The following is a 19,269-nucleotide window of genomic DNA, read 5'->3' on the forward strand; positions in this document are numbered from 1 at the left end:
GACAGCGGGAAGCGACTTTGTTTCATACTATGTACCTAGTGATTATTATGCCCATGCTGTACGCACAAAAAATACAACACAAATAGGTATATTAAGTGTGAAAAGTAGCAACTTCTGGTATCTTAAAATAGGTATGCACTTCCTATCGTTTGCTCAAGTAAACTAGTAAAGTGCTATTTTATTAGTACCTATGTTTAAGTATAACTTGCCAACATAGTAATTTAATAGTAAAATATACATTGTTATATGAAGTAATATTTTACATTTAACGTTTTATGGCTGTTAACCTTTGCACCCGTTGTACATGATTTAAAGGTTTTTTTGTATATAAACGACTTTTACGTAAGTTAGTGGTGCCGTCATTCTCTCTCTCGTCCCGTCGAACCTCTATAACCGACATTTGTATTTTTATCCCAGAAAATAAGTACCTATAAGGTCAATGTGGCTAATTATATCATAGGGGCTATTCCGTCCACGAGCGTATAATTTCTTTGATTTTCAATCGTAGGAAAAAAACATTTGCTTTTGATCGCTGAAACTAAAAAGCAATCGCTGCTTTGTCGATGAATTTATCAATTTTGTTCGTTGTTCGAGAAAAGCGCTATAGTTCGTTTTATTTAGCATTAGAAAGAAGGTAAGCGATCTTGACATGTCTCTTAATTGATAAACACTTTTTAAAAATCAGTAACTATTACTTATGAAACCAGAAGAATATAAATGATCGTATTAGATTAATAATTGTTACATATTTGACATTATTTATTTTTAAAACGTGTTTTTCAATAAAAAGACACGTCAAGATTGTTTACCTTATTTCTAATGCTAAAAAAACGAAATGTAATGGACGGAATAGTCCCTATGACGGATTTAGCCACATTGACCTTATATGGTCGCCTAGTACCCATAGTACAAGCTTTGTTTGGAGCTAGGCCGATCTGTGTAAAAATGTCCCCAAAATATTTAGTTACATTTATTTATTCCTTTAAACCACTGACTTAATATAAAAGAAATAGACACACAAAGCAGAACAAAAACGTCAACAAATGTGGATCCCAATGACGTTTCGCACCATTTGCATTGATGATAAAAACGCTTACGTAAATTTTGAGTCAAGATAAATGTTTCGTACAGAAAAGAGCTTAATGTCGTAAGCATTAAGTGTCAAATTTGCAAACATAAGTACCAACACTGTTAAAAAATTTAGTCCGATGGCACTAAACGTAACGTATTTACGTCAAACAACGTCAAACGAGAATAATGAACGAATGGAGTCACTTTGGTACACTTTAATATGTATTACTGTACAGGAAAACCAATTGAAGTAATAAATAAAACAAATTTAATTTAATCGAGAGCTCAAATAAAATTAATTCGTGGTTCAAATTCAAACAAATTAAATTTTTAATTCGTATACGTCTTTAAATACTAATTTCCTTGAAATAAATTCTACTAATAAGTAGTACCAAATAACTGTGTATTTAAGATCTACATTTACTCATAGCACGGGTGCACGGGGACATTTAGGTACTGATTGTATTTTTTTTGTAAAGTCTACCTATACTTTATAAAAAAATCCTGTGTCACTGTGTTCAGACAGGTTTAGCATTTACAGTTAGTAGCCCTTATTGGTGGTGTATATGTCGGAAACAGGGAAATGGGCCGAACACACAAGTGCCGTTTTGCCTTGTTTAAAACTGCATCACGCCTATCTCTTGCTATAATTAAATAGCAGTCCACTTTGCACGTCGCATAGGTTTTCTTGGAAATCTTGAATTTAAACATAATATTATTCCTTATGAATTCCATATAAAAATATAAAAAAATATTGACCTCACATCGACTCATTAGATTTTTGTTCCTTGACATCCCTTCTTTGGTACTAACAAATTAATTTATTCAAAACCATAAAATTACCACCAGATTACATAAATTATGTAATGCTATCCAAAGAACTAACCGAAAGAAATACATTCCATCCTTTTTCCTTGTTTTATCATTGTTATTTTTACATATTTTAACGGCACATTTCGTAATTGTTGACAACTTCACATTTGAGCGTTTCAAACAAGACTAAACGAAAAAGTGATGCGTGATCTGTTTTGACATTACTTTTGTGGGGCCATTTTTGGCGGCTGATTGGGTATCCAGTTCTTTATACTATATCAATGCTTTAAACGAGCAATTCTTGTATAGGTATTATGTAGGTACATAATTATATTTCGGGGATCTCGGAAACGGCTCTAACGATTTCGATTAAATGTGCTAATGTGTGTGGGGATTTTCGGGGGCGATAAATCGATCTAACTATAGGTCTTATCTCTAGGAAAACGCGCATTTTTGAGTTTTTATATGTTTTCCGAGGAAAGCTCGGCTCCCAGATATTTTATATTTATTTAAATCACGCTCATCTGAGTTTACGGTACATAAGTCTATTTATATTCGTAACCTCCTTATTAAAAGTCGGTTAAGATACTAAAGATGAATGCAAGTAACGGATAATGGACGTTCCAATAAAACCCGTTAGAAATCTATTGATGCTAAGTCGGATGCCATATTTAGGCGATTCACACATGACAATGGGCCCGATTCTGATTTTGAAATAGACATCTACTAGATATCTTTTACACATCACCAATATACGATAACGATATGTTTAAGATATAACCTGTCAAATTTGACATTTCCGCGATTTTGGAGATGCTCTTGCACGATTTTCACAATGTCTAAAACGTCTCGTTGTGTATTTTTAGATCTCAAAACGATGCTGAAACCATCTTAAAACGATAATGTAACGTAAAAGTGACATTGGTTGCCCGAATTGAGCTGCAAAAGTTGTTTGATTACATATAAAAAACACTGCAAACGCTTAATATGGCAAATAAATGGCAAATGTACGTACCTAATAGGAAAAATAAATAAATAAATAGAATAATAGATGAGTAGTCTACAAGATTTTAGCAATTTGTTATTTATTCAATTATATGCACTAAAGTTTATTTTGCCTTTTTTTCGTTAGTGGCTAAGTCTAAATATTGTATCTGTGTTGTGTAGATGTTAAGTACGGAGCTAATTTAATTTATTTTAATTGGTAACCTGGTCTGGGCTGAAAAACAGCGCGGCAGTGTCACTCATGCTGAGTTGATGCTGGCAGCATTATGCTGACGCCCAAACCATTTGTCACAGCAAATGTTTAGTTATTAAGTTACAATAGATAACAGGTATACCTAATGTTTATAGGTTAAGTAACTTCTTTTTTTTAATATTGTGTGTCATGTATTCGCTGTTGTGTTGTGACAATAAATACATCTTCTTCTTCTTCTTCTTCAAAAAAAGATATCTAGTTTAAATCTAAACTAGTTGGTATCTAGTACATATCGTATCGTTCTCTTCTCTAGAACGGATCTTGTTTTCCGAATACCGCGGAATGCTTTTATATCAATGTGTGCATATGCGTGTGTGCGGAAAAAGCGATAGTCGCTTGTAGTGACAAGAATTTATGAACTTTCGTGGCCCCTTAATATGTGGCTTTCCGGCAAAGAAGGGTCCTTATGCTTCAAGTGCAAGAAGGTCCTTTTTATCTGAAATTGCCACAGAAATACTAAAGTACTACTAAGTCCTTATTGCACTTGTAGCATAATGAGTACCTATAATGACCCTTCTTCGTGGAAAGCCACATGACTCCTGTTAACTGTCAAATGATATGACCCATCCCCACACAGCTAATATAAAACCTATGGTCATTGGGTCATGACGCCATCAAATATATCGGAGCGGCCGAGACGCTCATAATTTTCCCACAACAAGCACTTTTAACGTCTTGATAAAAAGGGGCCCACTGATTACCAGTCCGCCGGACGATATCGGCCTATCAGTTGTTCGGAGCTGTCAACTGACAGACCGATATCGTACGGCGGACTGGTAATCAGTGGGTCCCTTTATAGAGGCTTTGTAAAGATATTTGTGAACACCTTGGCCGCTCCGTTATATCTGATGACTGTACAATGACATGTGAATAGATAGCTTGACACTTGACACGGATTAAACATAGTAACACTACTAGAATACTTTCTAAATAACTGTTGTTTGTAAATAATTGATTGTAGGTGTCTCAGTGACAGTATATTCTTTTGGCAATATATGTAGCCTGTCATTAAATTTGCATACCGTTATTTGTGTGTTAACAAGCTAACCTTTTGAGTGTACAATCGTCCACATTAAAATAAGTTAATAACTGACAATTCGTAAACGAGTTAAGGACGACCGGGCCTGGGCCGAGGTAACCGACAACACTTCATTAATTTCTGTAACAGGTCACCCGTGATCACGTGATGCTTTCTTTAGAAAACAAAGTGTCGGCTGCCCGTAGGTACCCAAACTCAAAGGGTAAAAATTAATGAATGAAATGTTTATTTCAGGCAACTAGTGGCCCATACATAAATACCTTAAAACTAGCATAGGTACATATTATAAAAATATAACTAAACACTAAAAATCACATGATTGCGATGCATTACGCAACCCCGCAGTGTCAGGAAGCCGGCCGCGGAACCGCCGAAACTTGACACCCTTCGGCCAAAACTCCTCCCTAAAACGGGACCCTAACAGGTTACTCACGTACGGGCGCCGGTCCGTCACTCAACGCAAGCTCCTGATGACACTGTTCGGTACGGAGTGAAACATGTCGAGCGTTTTCGACTCAAAATACAACCATTTGGTCTCCATTCCGGCCTTCATTCGCTTGGACTATAATTTAAGCATGCGGCGCACGTAGCGATAGCCTTACGAATGTTCGCCGCCTGCTGCCCGGCGTAAATCAATCCGATTGTTTTGTTTAGTCATTGAGAGCATAGACGAATTAATATATACAGGAGAACCCAGAATATAGAGAAGCTCATTTTCTGATCATTTTCTTTCTTAATGAATGTTTTAATTAGGTAATTCGACATTTAGAGACTTTATACATCGTACTTGGGCGTTTTTTTTTTGTTGTCCACTACGCTTTTTTTTTCAAATTTGGGATTTTTTATGTTATTTCTACTCAGAATCACGAGCTCTTTCTATCCTAATAGGAGAAAAAAAGTGTCCCAAAATTTCCATACATTTTTCGATCTTTCCATTACGCAACCGCCATACAAAGTCTATGAAAAATGGTGACGGAATGGAAATAAAAACCTTAGGACACTTTTTTTCTCCTATTAGGATAGAAAGAGCTAGTGGTTCTGGCCGCGTAGCCAACATGCCAATCGCTTACGCTCCGTAGCGATCGAAACGCAACTGTCACTGTCGCACTAATATGGAAGAGTGATAGAGAGACACAAAGCGTTTCGTTGTCGAAGCGATAGCGATTGTCACTTTGGCTAGGCCGACTGAGTAGAAATAACATAAAAAATCCCAAATTTGAAAAAAAAAAGTGTAGGGGACAACAAAAAAAAAAGCGGCCAAGTGCGAGTCGGACTCGCCCATGAAGGGTTCCGTATTTAGGCGATTTATGACGTATTAAAAAAAACTACTTACTAGATCTCGTTCAAACCAATTTTCGGTGGAAGTTTACATGGTAATGTACATCATATATTTTTTTTATTTTATTATTCTCTTATTATAGAAGTTACAGGGGGGGGGGGACACACATTTTACCACTTTGGAAGTGTCTCTCGCGCAAACTATTCAGTTTAGAAAAAAAATATTTTAGAAACCTCAATATCATTTTTGACGACCTATTCATAGATACCCCAGACGTCCCATATGTGTTTGATGAAAAAAAATTTTTGAGTTTCAGTTCTAAGTATGGGGAACCCCCAAAATTTATTGTTTTTTTTTCTATTTTTGTGTGAAAATCTTAATGCGGTTCACAGAATACATCTACTTACCAAGTTTCAATAGCATAGTTCTTATAGTTTTGGAGAAAAGTGGCTGTGACATACGGACGGACAGACAGACAGACAGACAGACAGACGGACATGACGAATCTATAAGGGTTCCGTTTTTTGCCATTTGGCTACGGAACCCTAAAAACGCCCACTTAATACTTTAGTTTGATTTGATATTTGCGCCTGAGTTGTATTTTATAATTGTTGATGTGTTTTTTTTTTTGCTATGTAAATTCCATGTTGACGTGTAAAAGTGCCCTTGTGGCCTATTTGCTGAATAAATGTTGATGTTTGATGTTTGATGCTCTCAGTACATTTTTGACTTGGGTAAATGGGCCGAACAATCTTATCTGACACATAGAGGTATCACCTTTGGGTATCATTAAAAGTAATCCCTACAACATAAATAAATATTTTCAATATTTTTATTTTCAGAACATGTCCAGACATAAAGAAGATCTATCTTCTGGCGCGACCAAAGAAGAACAAAGAAATACAGAAAAGACTACAGGAACAGTTTGAGGACCCGGTCAGTATTCAAATCACATTTAAATACAAAGTTCATCCGTTTGAGAGATACATACATACACAAATACAGATCAATGCAAAAAATATACGAGTACATGTTGAATTTACGAGTATAATAGTATCCCTCTTTTTGCGAAGAGGGTAAAATACCGAATATGTGTTTTTTTACAAATTTTCTAATCTACAAATTTTAATTTTTCAGTTCTGGACCCATTCATAGTTTTCAAAATTGATACAGTCACCTGCTATAATATATGTTACTCATCGAACGCCGCAATAATATGTGACACGCTCTTATGGCTCTACAAATAAGATCGTGTCAGATATTTTTGCGGCCTTCGTTGTGTAACATATTATTGCAGGTGACTGTACCATTTTGTTATTATAATCGCATCTCGCTCGCACTTTAAAAACAAAATATAAAAGTCGAGATACGCTGCGAGTGTTACAAAATAAGATCAAAGAGAGATCAATTCTGAAAATTCGAATCTCTCTTAAGGAAAATTTTACGCGCGATGCATACAAAAATAGTATATGCTGTGATGCATTCAAATGCATAATGCGTAATCTATTTGCTTTAAAATGCATCTAAAACAATATTTAGCATTTACATTCATCTATAGTGTAATCTTTTGGCAGGCATTTTATGTAAGCACGCAAGAATTTAGAATAAAGAATAAAAGAATAAATAATTACTAAGGCAGTTTACTGCTACTGGTATATTTAGATAAAACATATAAAATTTTTAACGGAGTCTTTATTCGGAGGCTCGAGAACTTTTGAGTTAGTTGCGCTAAAGACTCGGAAGTTATTTAGCGAGCATCAAAAGGTATCATCTTGGGTCGTCCCATTCGTTTTTCGTCAAGTTCTTAAATTAGTCCTATTCTGCTTTCGTCACTCATTCTACATTCGTCACAATCGTCGGTGGCTTTCAATGTAGAATGAGTGACGAAAGCAGAATAGGACTAATTGAAGAACTTGACGAAAAACGAATAGGACGACCCAAGATGATACCCATCAAAATGAGCCGAATTCTACAAATCACCTACAAATTTAGACTCAAAGGACTCTAGTTCCTACCAACACAAGTTCTTTATTTATAACTAGCGACCCGCCCCGGCTTCGCACGGGTTAATAAATTATACAAAAACATTCCTCTTGAATCACTCTATCTATCAAAAACACCGCATCAGAATCCGTTGCGTAGTTTTAAAGATCTAAGCATACATACATACATACAGACAGACGCGGGAAGCGACTTTGCTTTATACTATTATGTAGGTACCTAGTGATATTGTTATAGTTTGTATAAGAATCCGATTGTCTCATTTCAAACATAGACAGAGAGAATCATACTATCTTTGTTTTACACTAGTACTAGCACCCAAAATAAAAGGATGAGTATAGTTTTGTTCTTATTTACTGATAAATTTGGTTGGACTAACTATCGTTTTCTCTGTTACAGCTGTACGAACGCCTACGCAAGCAGGTCCCCGACTTCATGTCAAAGATCGGTGTGGTCGAAGGGGACGTGGGGAAACTGGGCCTCGGGATCAGCGAGAGTGACAGACAGACGGTTGTTGACGAGGTAAGAACACTAAGAACAAACATACATCCACAGAGTTAGAGGGACAAAAGTCTGGATATTAGCGTGCAAATCCTGACATTTCATAGACCAGGGGTCTCCAAACTCTTTTAGCTGAGGGCCATATTGCGCCTCAGATACTTTCGAGCGGGCCACCGTCAGTATTTGCGCCGGGGGAGGTTGTCTGGTTGCTGCTGTTAGGAACAGTTCCACTCTCAATGAATGCTGAACCCCTGGAGCCTGGCTCCCGCGGGCCGGACAGTGGGCACTCGCTTTGAGTGTCGGCGGGCCAGATTGGAACGCGTCGTGGGCCGGGGTTTGGAGACCCCTGTCTTAGACGATCATTTCAATCAAAGAAGGAAGTGAGGAAAAGATTCACCTACATCATCGGGGAAAGTTCGATGCATATATCATTTACCTAAAGCAACTTGCCGGTGTTTCAGAACTTCGCAAAATCTCGCTCAAGGTGGTGATTTTTTTCTATATAAATTCTAAAATCAAGGGGGCCAAGGGGAGATAATACAATCAATATATGTCCCGCCTCCCCTCCTCCAGGCCATCGGCGATATCAACTTCCCCTCCCTGCTGGCTAATCTGGCGATGTTTTTTTCTTAAATCCTTGAAATTTTCAATCTGTATTGTTTTTCTCAGGTTGACGTAATCTTCCACGGCGCAGCAACGCTTCGCTTCAACGAACCTCTTCGGGATGCAGTCTTCATAAACGTCAGAGGCACCAGAGAAATGATGCTGCTGGCGCGGGCCTGTACCAAGCTGAAGGCGATGGTCCACATCTCTACTGCATACAGGTAGCTACATCACTATTATCATAACAACAGAATGGTGTCTACTTTTCGGAAAAAGGTCCACAACCACCGGTGCAGTAGCCTTACCGTGCTTTCGGTTTCGACCACCTTGGTTCTCACTGTTTTTAGGTATAACAACAGATACACTTCACAAGTAAAAAAATTAGTACCAAAAGATTTCTGATCATTAAAGATTATATAAACAAATAATAACAACATTCTGTGACGATAGGATACGCGAACTGGTCAACAAATATACAGGTCGCTCTAACTGTTAGTAAATCTGTGTTGAAGTATGGATTCCAATATTGGCTGCATCAGACTTGTGTCTGTAATAATTGCATGTTTATCTGTTCATCCCCAGCAACTGCACCCTGAGCGAGATAGACGAGGTGTTCTACGAGAGCCCCATCCCCGGAGACAAGCTCATCGATCTAGCAGAGAGCCTGGACGAGAAGACAATTAACAGCATCACACCTGGGTAAGAAAACCACCAACATTTTGAGGCTTTCAGTACTGCAAGCAATACCAACTCTGAAGATTTGTTAACTGCTGAAAACCAACTTTAGCAATCATAGACTAAAAATCACCATTTTCGTATCCAAGTCAGTAGTAGTACCTTGGTCATATCATGCGAAACGAGAAGTATGAACTCCTCCAACTCATTATCCAAGGAAAGATCCAAGGGAAAAGATCATCCGGACGAAGACGTAACTCATGGCTCAAAAATCTCCGAACATGGTTCAAACAGAGCACACGCTCATTATTCCGCGCAGCTGTGTCTAAGTTCGCATAACCCTCATGATAGCCGACCTCCGGTAGGAGATGGCACTGGAAGAAGTCAGCAGTGGAATATCTTCTATCCTTACTGCCATCAACAGATCGTTTAGGGCATAGAGACTGCTCTAATACAAAGAGTATCTCGTCAGAATGTTCAGCTCCTGCGTGACAAGTTTAAGATTTCTCTTCATGCCCATACCCGTTTCGTTGAGGATGTGATTAAATTAGGTCCCTGATTACTACATATATAGGGTGCTTCCTGTAACAGGAGCAATAAATTAAACTAAAGGCTGTAGTCCTCAAACCAGGGCTTGTTAACGTTACCAATTCACATTATAAAGTAACGTTACTTAACGTTAAAATCATAAAGTTACCTTATTACCGGTAGTAAATGGTAACGATACTTGTTAACTTAACATTATTATAACGTTAGCTAGTTAACGTTAATTTTACCGGTAATTTTACTTTTTATTGCAGGGCTTGTTAACGTTACGCAATTCACATTATAAACTAACGTTACCAAACTAACGTTAACACTATCATTCTTTAAGCTGATATTTGCTTGTAATTTCATACACAATTTTAAGGCCAGTAGACCTTATTGACCATAAATACGGCAGGGCTTCTGTCAAATTGAAATAGAATCAGTCAAAATACATTAAAGATAATTATGTACGTTAGTAAAACTCAACTTTAATTCTAGTAGTTAGAGTTCATAGTCTTTTGTCATTATTCTTTTCTGTTTATCAAATGAAAGAGGTGGTATTCTACTTGTTTAAGATCTTTGTCCAATATGCATTGCGTCTCACTCTCTCATTAAGCAAAATGTGAGACGCAAATACACATTGGACCGAGATTGGACAGATAGAATACCACCCGGCTGTGTCGGAATATATTTGCCTAAATAAGAAGGTTGCAAAACGTCATAAATTAGTTTGTTAAATATGATGGTATAGGTAATTCGTTACTTGGTCGGTTTATATTAGGTACAGGCGTCTTTGATATAATATACGTCAAGATTATATAGGTTGGATAATGCCTTGATTTATTTTGATAAATATGGAGGTGTTGCTGAAATGTAATTTAGTCGAATTATATTAAATGAGACACCTATTCAGTGTTGCCAGATCTACTGATTAAGCAGTAAATCTATCTGATTTTAAAAATATCTACTGATCTACTGCTTTTTGCTGGTGAGCTACTGATTTTTCGAAAACGAGGGGTATCATTTATAAAACCATCATAAGACCTGTCGTCATGTATGGATCAGTGTTGGGCCCTAAAGGTGACGGATGAGAAGAGATTGCATGTAGCGGAAATGAGAATGTTAAGATGGATGTGTGGTGTGACAAGAATGGATAGGATAAGGAATGAGTATACGAGTATAAGAGGAAGCCTACTCGGAATGTTGCACCCATAGTAGAAAAAGTAAGAGCGAATCGCCTAGCGTGGTATGGGCATGTGATGCGGATGAAAGTCATGTGACGAGAAAGGTATTACGAATGAATGTGGAGAGAATTAATGGGAGAGGAAAACCGAGGAAAAGATGGATGGACTGAGTCATGTGACGAGAAAGGTATTACGAATGAATGTGGAGGGAATTAACGGGAGAGGAAAACCGAGGAAAAGGTGGATGGACTGTGTGAGAGATGATATGAAACGAACGCAAGTAAATGATGAGATGACGGGCGAGAGAGAGGTATGGAAGAAAAACACATGCTGCGCCGACCCCAAATGAATGGGATAAAGGGCAAGCGAATGATGAGTAGAAAAAAAACATGTGCTCATTTATTAATTATAACCCTATGCGCGCACGAGCAACTTTGTCGCCGCGACTTTGTGTTTTGTCTTTGTCGCACTCAAGTGTCGAAGTCAAGTGCGACAGAGACAAAACACAAAGTCGCGGCGACAAAGTTGCTCGTGCGCGCATAGGGTAATAACAGAAGTAAGAGACAGAATGATACTCTTCATTTTACTGTTACTGACAATTTGGTTTGCCAGCAATACTCAATTACGCCCAGTTTGTCAGCAGAAAAAGGAAAAAAAAAAAACAAATTTTCTATGGGAGGTTGGTGTCAGGTCAGAGCATAATTTATTTATTTTAAATTTTACCTATTGCAGACATCACTTTTTAACTTGGAGGATACAACTAAACGGAGTAGCCATTAACAGGCTTTCCCCTCTGTCGAAAATAGGCGGCCAACGGTCATACACAATGTATGGACTGACGTTTATCTGACATGGCTATTTTTACGTTACGCATACATTTGACGTTCCCCTCCCCCGCAAAAATCGGCAGACTGTTTTGTACAGAAAATTACAGACATGGCGTCTCCGTTTGATTATATCCTCCAAGCTTTTTAAATCTACTGCTTTTTTCCCCTATCTACTGCTAAAACGATTTTTTTCTACTGAATATTTCAAATTTCATCTGGCAACACTGCACCTATTTATTGATGTTACTGCTTGCTTGTAAAAATGATTCAATTAAATTCGATTCGATTAAAGATAATTATGTAGGTACGTTAGTAAAACTAAACTTTAATTCTACTAGTTAGAGTTCATAGTCTTATGTCATTATTCTTTATGTTAATCTAGAATGGTGAAACTTAAATTCTTATTTGAGACATTATTACAGTATGCAATGTGAAATAATAATAATGTCGTAATGTGATAGGTTGTTCGGCGTGTGGTTCTGAAAAGGAACGAAATTTTTATTATTTTTGCGCTACGACGCACGGTTTTGGAGATCCAGTCCTATAAAGATTTTTTTCTACTCCCGTACTTTTATTTGTCATTTAAAGGGTCGTGCACACACCTTTAAACCCGGCTCTCTTATAGTTGTCAAGACAAGTCTTTAGTCTATACCCCAAAAAAGTATTTGTGCATACACGCAGTATCTTTTTGGCACTTTTACGATACTTCGTGTAATCACCACTTAAAAAATATTGTATGGAATACATTGTTGCCAACCTAATTTTAATTGTCATTTCTGACAGATGAGTGAACCATAGACATGTTTTGGTTAATCATCATCATCATCATCATCAGTTTTCATCTTTATAGGGCTGTATCTCCTAAACCGTGCGTCGTAGCGCAAAAATAATCAAATTTTCGTTCCCCTTTGAAGCCCGTAAGTAATATTAAAAAAACACAAAAAACTAAAAAAAAAATAAAAAAAAAGAAAGAAAAATGTTTATGGGTTGTATCTCCTAAACCGTGCGTCGTAGCGCAAAAATAATAAAATGTTCATTCCTCTGTAAGAAACCCCTAATTAATATTTAAAAAAAAAAACAAAAAAGAAATAAAAAGAAAAACTTTATAATGCTGTATCTCCTAAACCGTGCGTCGTAGCGCAAAAATAATAAAATGTTCATTCCTCTGTAAGAAACCCCTAATTAATATAAAAACAAAAACCAAAAAAGAAATAAAAAAAAACTTTATAATGCTGTATCTCCTAAACCGTGCGTCGTAGCGCAAAAATAATCAAATTTTCGTTCCCCTTTGAATCGCGTAAGTAATATTTAAAAAACACGAAAAACAAAAAAAATATTAAAAAAAAATAATAAAAATGTTTACGGGTTGTATCTCCTAAACCGTGCGTCGTAGCGCAAAAATAATAAAATGTTCATTCCTCTGTAAGAAACCCCTAATTAATATTAAAAAAAAAAACAAAAAAGAAATAAAAAGAAAAACTAAAAAAACTTTATAATGCTGTATCTCCTAAACCGTGCGTCGTAGCGCAAAAATAATCAAATTTTCGTTCCCCTTTGAATTCTGGAAGTAATATTTAAAAAACACGAAAAACAAAAAAAAACAAAAATGTTTATGGGTTGTATCTCCTACACCGTGCGTCGTAGCGCAAAAATAATAAAATGTTCATTCCTCTGTAAGAAACCCCTAATTAATATTAAAAAAAAAACAAAAAAGAAATAAAATAAAAAAAACAAAAAAAAACTTTATAATGCTGTATCTCCTAAACCGTACGTCGTAGCGCAAAAATAATCAAATTTTCGTTCCCCTTTGAATTCCGAAAGTAATATTTGAAAAACACGAAAAACAAAAAAAAATAAAAAAAAAATAAAGAAAAATGTTTATGGGTTGTATCTCCTAAACCGTGCGTCGTAGCGCAAAAATAATAAAATGTTCATTCCTCTGTAAGAAACCCCTAATTAATATAAAAAAAAAAGAAATAAAAAGAAAAACAAAAAAAAACTTTATAATGCTGTATCTTCTAAACCGTGCCTCGTAGCGCAAGAATAATCAAATTTTCGGTCCCCTTTGAGTCCCGGAAGTAATATTTAAAAACACGAAAACTAAAAAAAAAAGAAAAAAAAAGAAAGAAAAATGTTTATGGGTTGTATCTCCTAAACCGTGCGTCGTAGCGCAAAAATAATAAAATGTTCATTCCTCTGTAAGAAACCCCTAATCAATATTTAAAAAAAAAAACAAAAAAGAAAAACAAAAAAAAAACTTTATAATGCTGTATCTCCTAAACCGTACGTCGTAGTGCAAAAATAATCAAATATTCATTCCCCTTTATGAAACTCCTAAGTCATATTTAAAAAACACAAGAAAAGAAAAAACTAATAAATAGAAGAAAAAAGGAAAGAAAAATCTTTATAGGGCCTGGATCTCCTAAACCGTGCGTCGTAGCGCAAAAATAATAAAATTTTCGTTCCTCTTCAGAACCACACGCACTGAACAACCTATCGTATCACTTCCTGAAACGTATAAAACGACATCCATGACGACTTTTATGACATACTGCATGGTCGCCATCTTGGATTCCAAAATGGTCATTTTCGAAATCCTGCACACCTGATTCAAATAATATCTACTATCGAAATGTACTTTTGATAGTAGGGGCATTTCACGCCAAGCGGGCAGCGAAAAAAGTGTCAGGTCATAGAATTTGCTGATATTTGGAATAATCATACTACTCGATGTTTTAAAAATACGCATTCTTTAAAAAAAAAATATTTGGCACCGTTTCCGGTTTGGAAACATTTAAAAAATGGACGAAATTTGAGGAGAGCATTTTTCAAAATCTGATGCAGGTATTATTTAATAAACTGAAAAATAAGTTGAATATTGGTTTGTATACAATTTTAATTGCTCTTTCTTGCAGTTATAACAATTTTGTTTTTTATTTTATTTTTTCATACAAAAAACCGGAAATGAAAATTTTAAATCGAATTTATATAAAGTTCGGTATTTTTGAAAAAAAAATATTTTTACCTCTAAATGTAGCTTATCAGCAGTCAAATAAAGGTTTTGACCTTGGAATGACAAACAATAAGCTGAAAACTCGTATAACTACACCTTCGTTTCGGCGGTCTAAAAGTTACGTTAAAAGTCACAGAAAACCTCGTGTTCTCGCCGGAGTTTATTCAAGGTCAAAGGTCACAAAAATTGGTTTATCACGAATATCAAGGTTTCCATAGCTTTCCAATGACGTTTACATATGAATGAATATTGTAGAGCATACAATTAGCGACAAGTCATGTTCCGGGCATTTTTTCAGATCCTCAACCGTTTTGTAGGAATTGAAGGATAGACGACGCCGAACGCGTAGCGGTCAGCCATACGTTCCGTAATGCAAGTTCACCGTGAATTCCGGTTAATAATAACTTGAGAGTGAATGAAGATTCGCTCGATTGTCAACGATGATGGCATCTATCAGTGAATCAAACGGTAAATAAGCAGCTGTTAACGTTACCTACTAACGTTAATAATGGTGTATCGATACCTTTGACTTAACGTTAGCTCAAATTGACAGCTGCTAACGTTACCATTTTGTTACCGGTAAAGAGTAGTATAACTAACGGTACCTGGTCTAACGTTAGTTAGAACTTAACGTTAAATCTGTCACCTTGTGGTAACGATACCAACTTTTTAACGGTATTTAAAGCCCTGCCTCAAACTGACCAACATTTGTTCAGCAACTTTAAAAAAAAACGGCCAAGTGCGAGTCGGACTCGCGCACGGAGGGTTCCGCACCATCAACAAAAAATAGAGCAAAACAAGCAAAAAACGGTCACCCATCCAAATACTGACCCCGCCCGACGTTGCTTAACTTCGGTCAAAAATCACGTCTGTTGTATAAGAGCCCCACTTAAATCTTTATTTTATTCTGTTTTTAGTATTTGTTGTTATAGCGGCAACAGAAATACATCATCTGTAAAAATTTCAACGGTCTAGCTATCACGGTTCATGAGATACAGCCTGGTGACAGACGGACGGACGGACAGCGGAGTCTTAGTAATAGGGTCCCGTTTTTACCCTTTGGGTACGGAACCCTAAAAATTATGAATCCTTTAGACTTCCTCTTTTTCATACAAAATAAATATTGCCTTCAATGTACGCTGACATCAGTGTGTTTGACGTTGCTTGTCACGCTTTAACGCATCCACTGCCAGGGGGCGTGGCCTAGGAACAAACTTGTACGACTATGACGGCGGTAGCACATGTGCGTCGAGGGCAGTGAATGTGTTAAACATAACAAAATTTGCAATACATTGCGTCTTAGAATATACTTTAAAGTGTAATAAAAATCAAAACATCAGTTATTTTCAAAAGTTGCTGAACAAATGTTGGTCAGTTTGAGGAGTACAGCCTACCAGTTTAATTTATTACTCTTGTTACAGGAAACGCCCTGTATAATTGGTGCGGATAATGAAAGCTAATGTTTAATGTTTTCCATTACAGACTGCTTGGAGACTTCCCCAACACATATGCGTACACCAAGGGTGTAGCCGAGGATGTCCTGCAGAAGTACTCCCAGGGTCTACCCGTCGCTGTCGTCAGACCTTCGATTGGTAAGTCAGGATTTGTTCTAATTTCTAAAGCAGGCGTCCCGGCAGCGATCAAGAACTAATAGAGACAAACCAAAGAAAGTCTGCAGCGCTAGATTAAAAGTAGTTTTTAAAAATCAGTATGCGACAACACCACAGAAAATGGATTAAATAGTCTTGATACTTGTGAAATTTCTACCATATTTACCGTCTATGAAAAAATTAAGCTGTATGCACAGCTTAATTTTTATGGTAAAATAAATTTCATTCCAACAATAGATGTCATATTGATAAATAATATTGGGAGAATGTGACATTTGGCTTCATCAAAATTAATAAGCTTTTGTAATATCCGCGACGGCGGTAAATAGGTACAGAGGGCCTACCGCGAACACCGAAGTTCTCAATATGCGAGCATCTTTCTCTTTTACTCCCATTAAGGCGTAATTAGATTGACAGAGAAATTGCCCGCAATTTGCGAACTAAAGTTTTCGGAAAAACGAAATAAACCATTAAAACAATAAACATACAAGGTGTCCCAAGAAGTAGTGATATACTGAATGTTTTATTTTTCTAAGCGCCCTTGAAGTTGTGAACATACTGGGTAATTTTATCTTTCTTGGCATTAATTTTCTTTTAATTCCATTCAAAGATCTAACGATAGTAAATGTTACCATACTGAATTGGCCTATCTATCAGCTTAGCACACAAAAAAAATCAAGCATCTACCGCAATAATTCACGTCACCATAAATAAAAATCTCATCGTACTCGGCGATAGGTGAAAAATTAAAAAAAATCATAACTCCGAAAATACGAAAAATCGCGGAACATACATGGGGGTGATTCAGATAGCCCTCTAGGTCCTCTACCTCCCAGCTTCAGTATATCACTACTTCTTGGGACACCCTGTATATTAAAAATTAATTTTAGCTTTAACTAGTAGGTACCCATGCCGTGAGCATAAGCATGGAGGTTGTGGGTTCGAGCTCAAAACCCGGCTAGTACCAATGAGTTTCTCGAAATGTTAGAGGAAGTTCATAAGTATGCCTATACCTATTAGGTGTGTTCAATTTGCTGTGAAACCTTAGTCTAAACCAATATTATATTATCTAAGTAGGTACATATGGTGAAGTATTAAGATGTTTCATTCCACTTACCCGTCATCAACTCCAAATTTTGTAAACATTGTCGTTTTTCAGCTTGAATCGCCTCGTGCTGACTTTTTACAAGTGTAAAATTATTCGTCACGCGGAAAAGTAACTCCCGCACGCCGGTTTTGTAAGGTTTCACCATGTTTATTCCGTTCATCACAAAACACAATGAATATTTAAACGATTTTGACAAACATACCATAGTGCATGACGTTTACTGACTGCTTAAAAAACATTGCCATATGTAGTTTTTTAATTCGATGTCAAATTATTGCGCTGCAGACTTTCTTTGGTTTGTCTCTATTACAGTCTGATTCCCCAATTTGTCCCAAATTGGTACAAAAAGGTACTTAGTAAACTGATCAACTGACATTTTAGTACTTGAGATGTATGTAAAACTAAGAGATTTTATTTACCAAAAGAGCTTTAATCACGTATTTTTTTATATTTAGATACCAGACAATCCTTGCGCGAAAATAAAATCGATCGTTCATTTTTCGCTGTCGGTTAAATAGCTGCACATGGACACTTGGTTGAGAATAGGGATGTTGACAATTTTTTGGAACTGGTTTCATTTTGTAGATAGACTCGTAATAATTACAGAAAAAAATATTAAAAAAATATATACATTAATTTTGAATAAAAAAACATGTATAATAAGTTTCGTGTTTAAATTTCGCGCCTAAACGCTCCAAACTATCACGTGACCTTGATGACGTAACGGCGTTTTAAACAAACTGCTGTCAGTCATTTTTTTTAATTTTATATGGCAACTGACAATTTTTTTTTAAAGCCTTAACACACTACCGCATCGGACAGCGACCTTCTTTCTCGCTCTATCTTATAGCTGTGTCCTTAACGCATCACCTTACACACTATCGATTCGTGCGCCGCACCGCACCAAGATCGCGTTTCGGTACGATAATCTGTAGACACTTAGGCAGGTTTTATAACTTGTCTTTGGTGATTCCACTGTGATTACGTCACGCGCTCCGATTGGCGTTTGCAGTCACGTGATACTGGGCATTATTTTAAATACTTTTGATTATTGTTAATTAATTTACTACGCATATTTACACTTGCAAAATATGATTTTCCGCGTTTTAATATTCCCTGCTATGGTAAAAACATAACATGTTATATATTCGCGATTCATGTCAACATCCCTATTCTACTGATGGTCAAGTCAAGATTTATTTCATTTACTTAAATACTTGTGTGTAAATAATTCTTTTATTTTCTAGTGATTGGAACTGCGAAGGATCCAGTAGCAGGGTGGATTGACAACGTATACGGGCCTACAGGGGTAAGTACATTGCTCCTCCTCATCCTAGCACTTTTCCGATGATGTAACTCTGCGTAGGGGGCGCCACTCCCACAATCCGTCACAATCTAAGGGTCTAACGCAAACGAGAGAGTCGACATTTTGTTATCTAACCTCCAGATAGCGATAAAGAGGCAGATAGCTGAATTTCGATTTCGCGTTTCCCGGTAGACCCTTTGTAAACAAACCGCCTTTATGTAGGTACCTATCGATGTCATATTTTATTATTAGTCACTGTTTACGAAAAAACAAGCGTAATTCATTTTGGGGATTCGTCCGTCTCAAAGATTTGGATAGATAGATAAATAAATAATTTATTTGACAGTTGCAATGACACACAATATAAAATTACACACAATCATCATAACAGAAGAAAAGGAAAAAAAACAAAATAATTATTACACTAACAAAGAAAATAACATAGAAATGAGT

The 19,269-nt window shown here is 36.5% G+C and overlaps 1 protein-coding gene across 1 annotated transcript in view; it reads left to right on the forward strand.

Moving 5' to 3' along the window:
* Window positions 1-19,269, forward strand: part of LOC134660472 (fatty acyl-CoA reductase wat-like) — a 44,714-nt gene that overhangs the window by 22,976 nt on the left and 2,469 nt on the right. The window contains exons 3-8 of the mRNA XM_063516231.1: window positions 6,303-6,396; window positions 7,861-7,983; window positions 8,632-8,786; window positions 9,148-9,264; window positions 16,275-16,384; window positions 18,758-18,819. Of these exons, the coding sequence (XP_063372301.1) occupies window positions 6,303-6,396; window positions 7,861-7,983; window positions 8,632-8,786; window positions 9,148-9,264; window positions 16,275-16,384; window positions 18,758-18,819 (661 nt within the window). The remainder of the gene's footprint in view (window positions 1-6,302; window positions 6,397-7,860; window positions 7,984-8,631; window positions 8,787-9,147; window positions 9,265-16,274; window positions 16,385-18,757; window positions 18,820-19,269) is intronic.

Source organism: Cydia amplana, chromosome 27, assembly GCF_948474715.1.
Source record: "Cydia amplana chromosome 27, ilCydAmpl1.1, whole genome shotgun sequence".
In the NCBI taxonomy this organism is placed as follows: Eukaryota; Metazoa; Arthropoda; class Insecta; order Lepidoptera; family Tortricidae; genus Cydia; species Cydia amplana.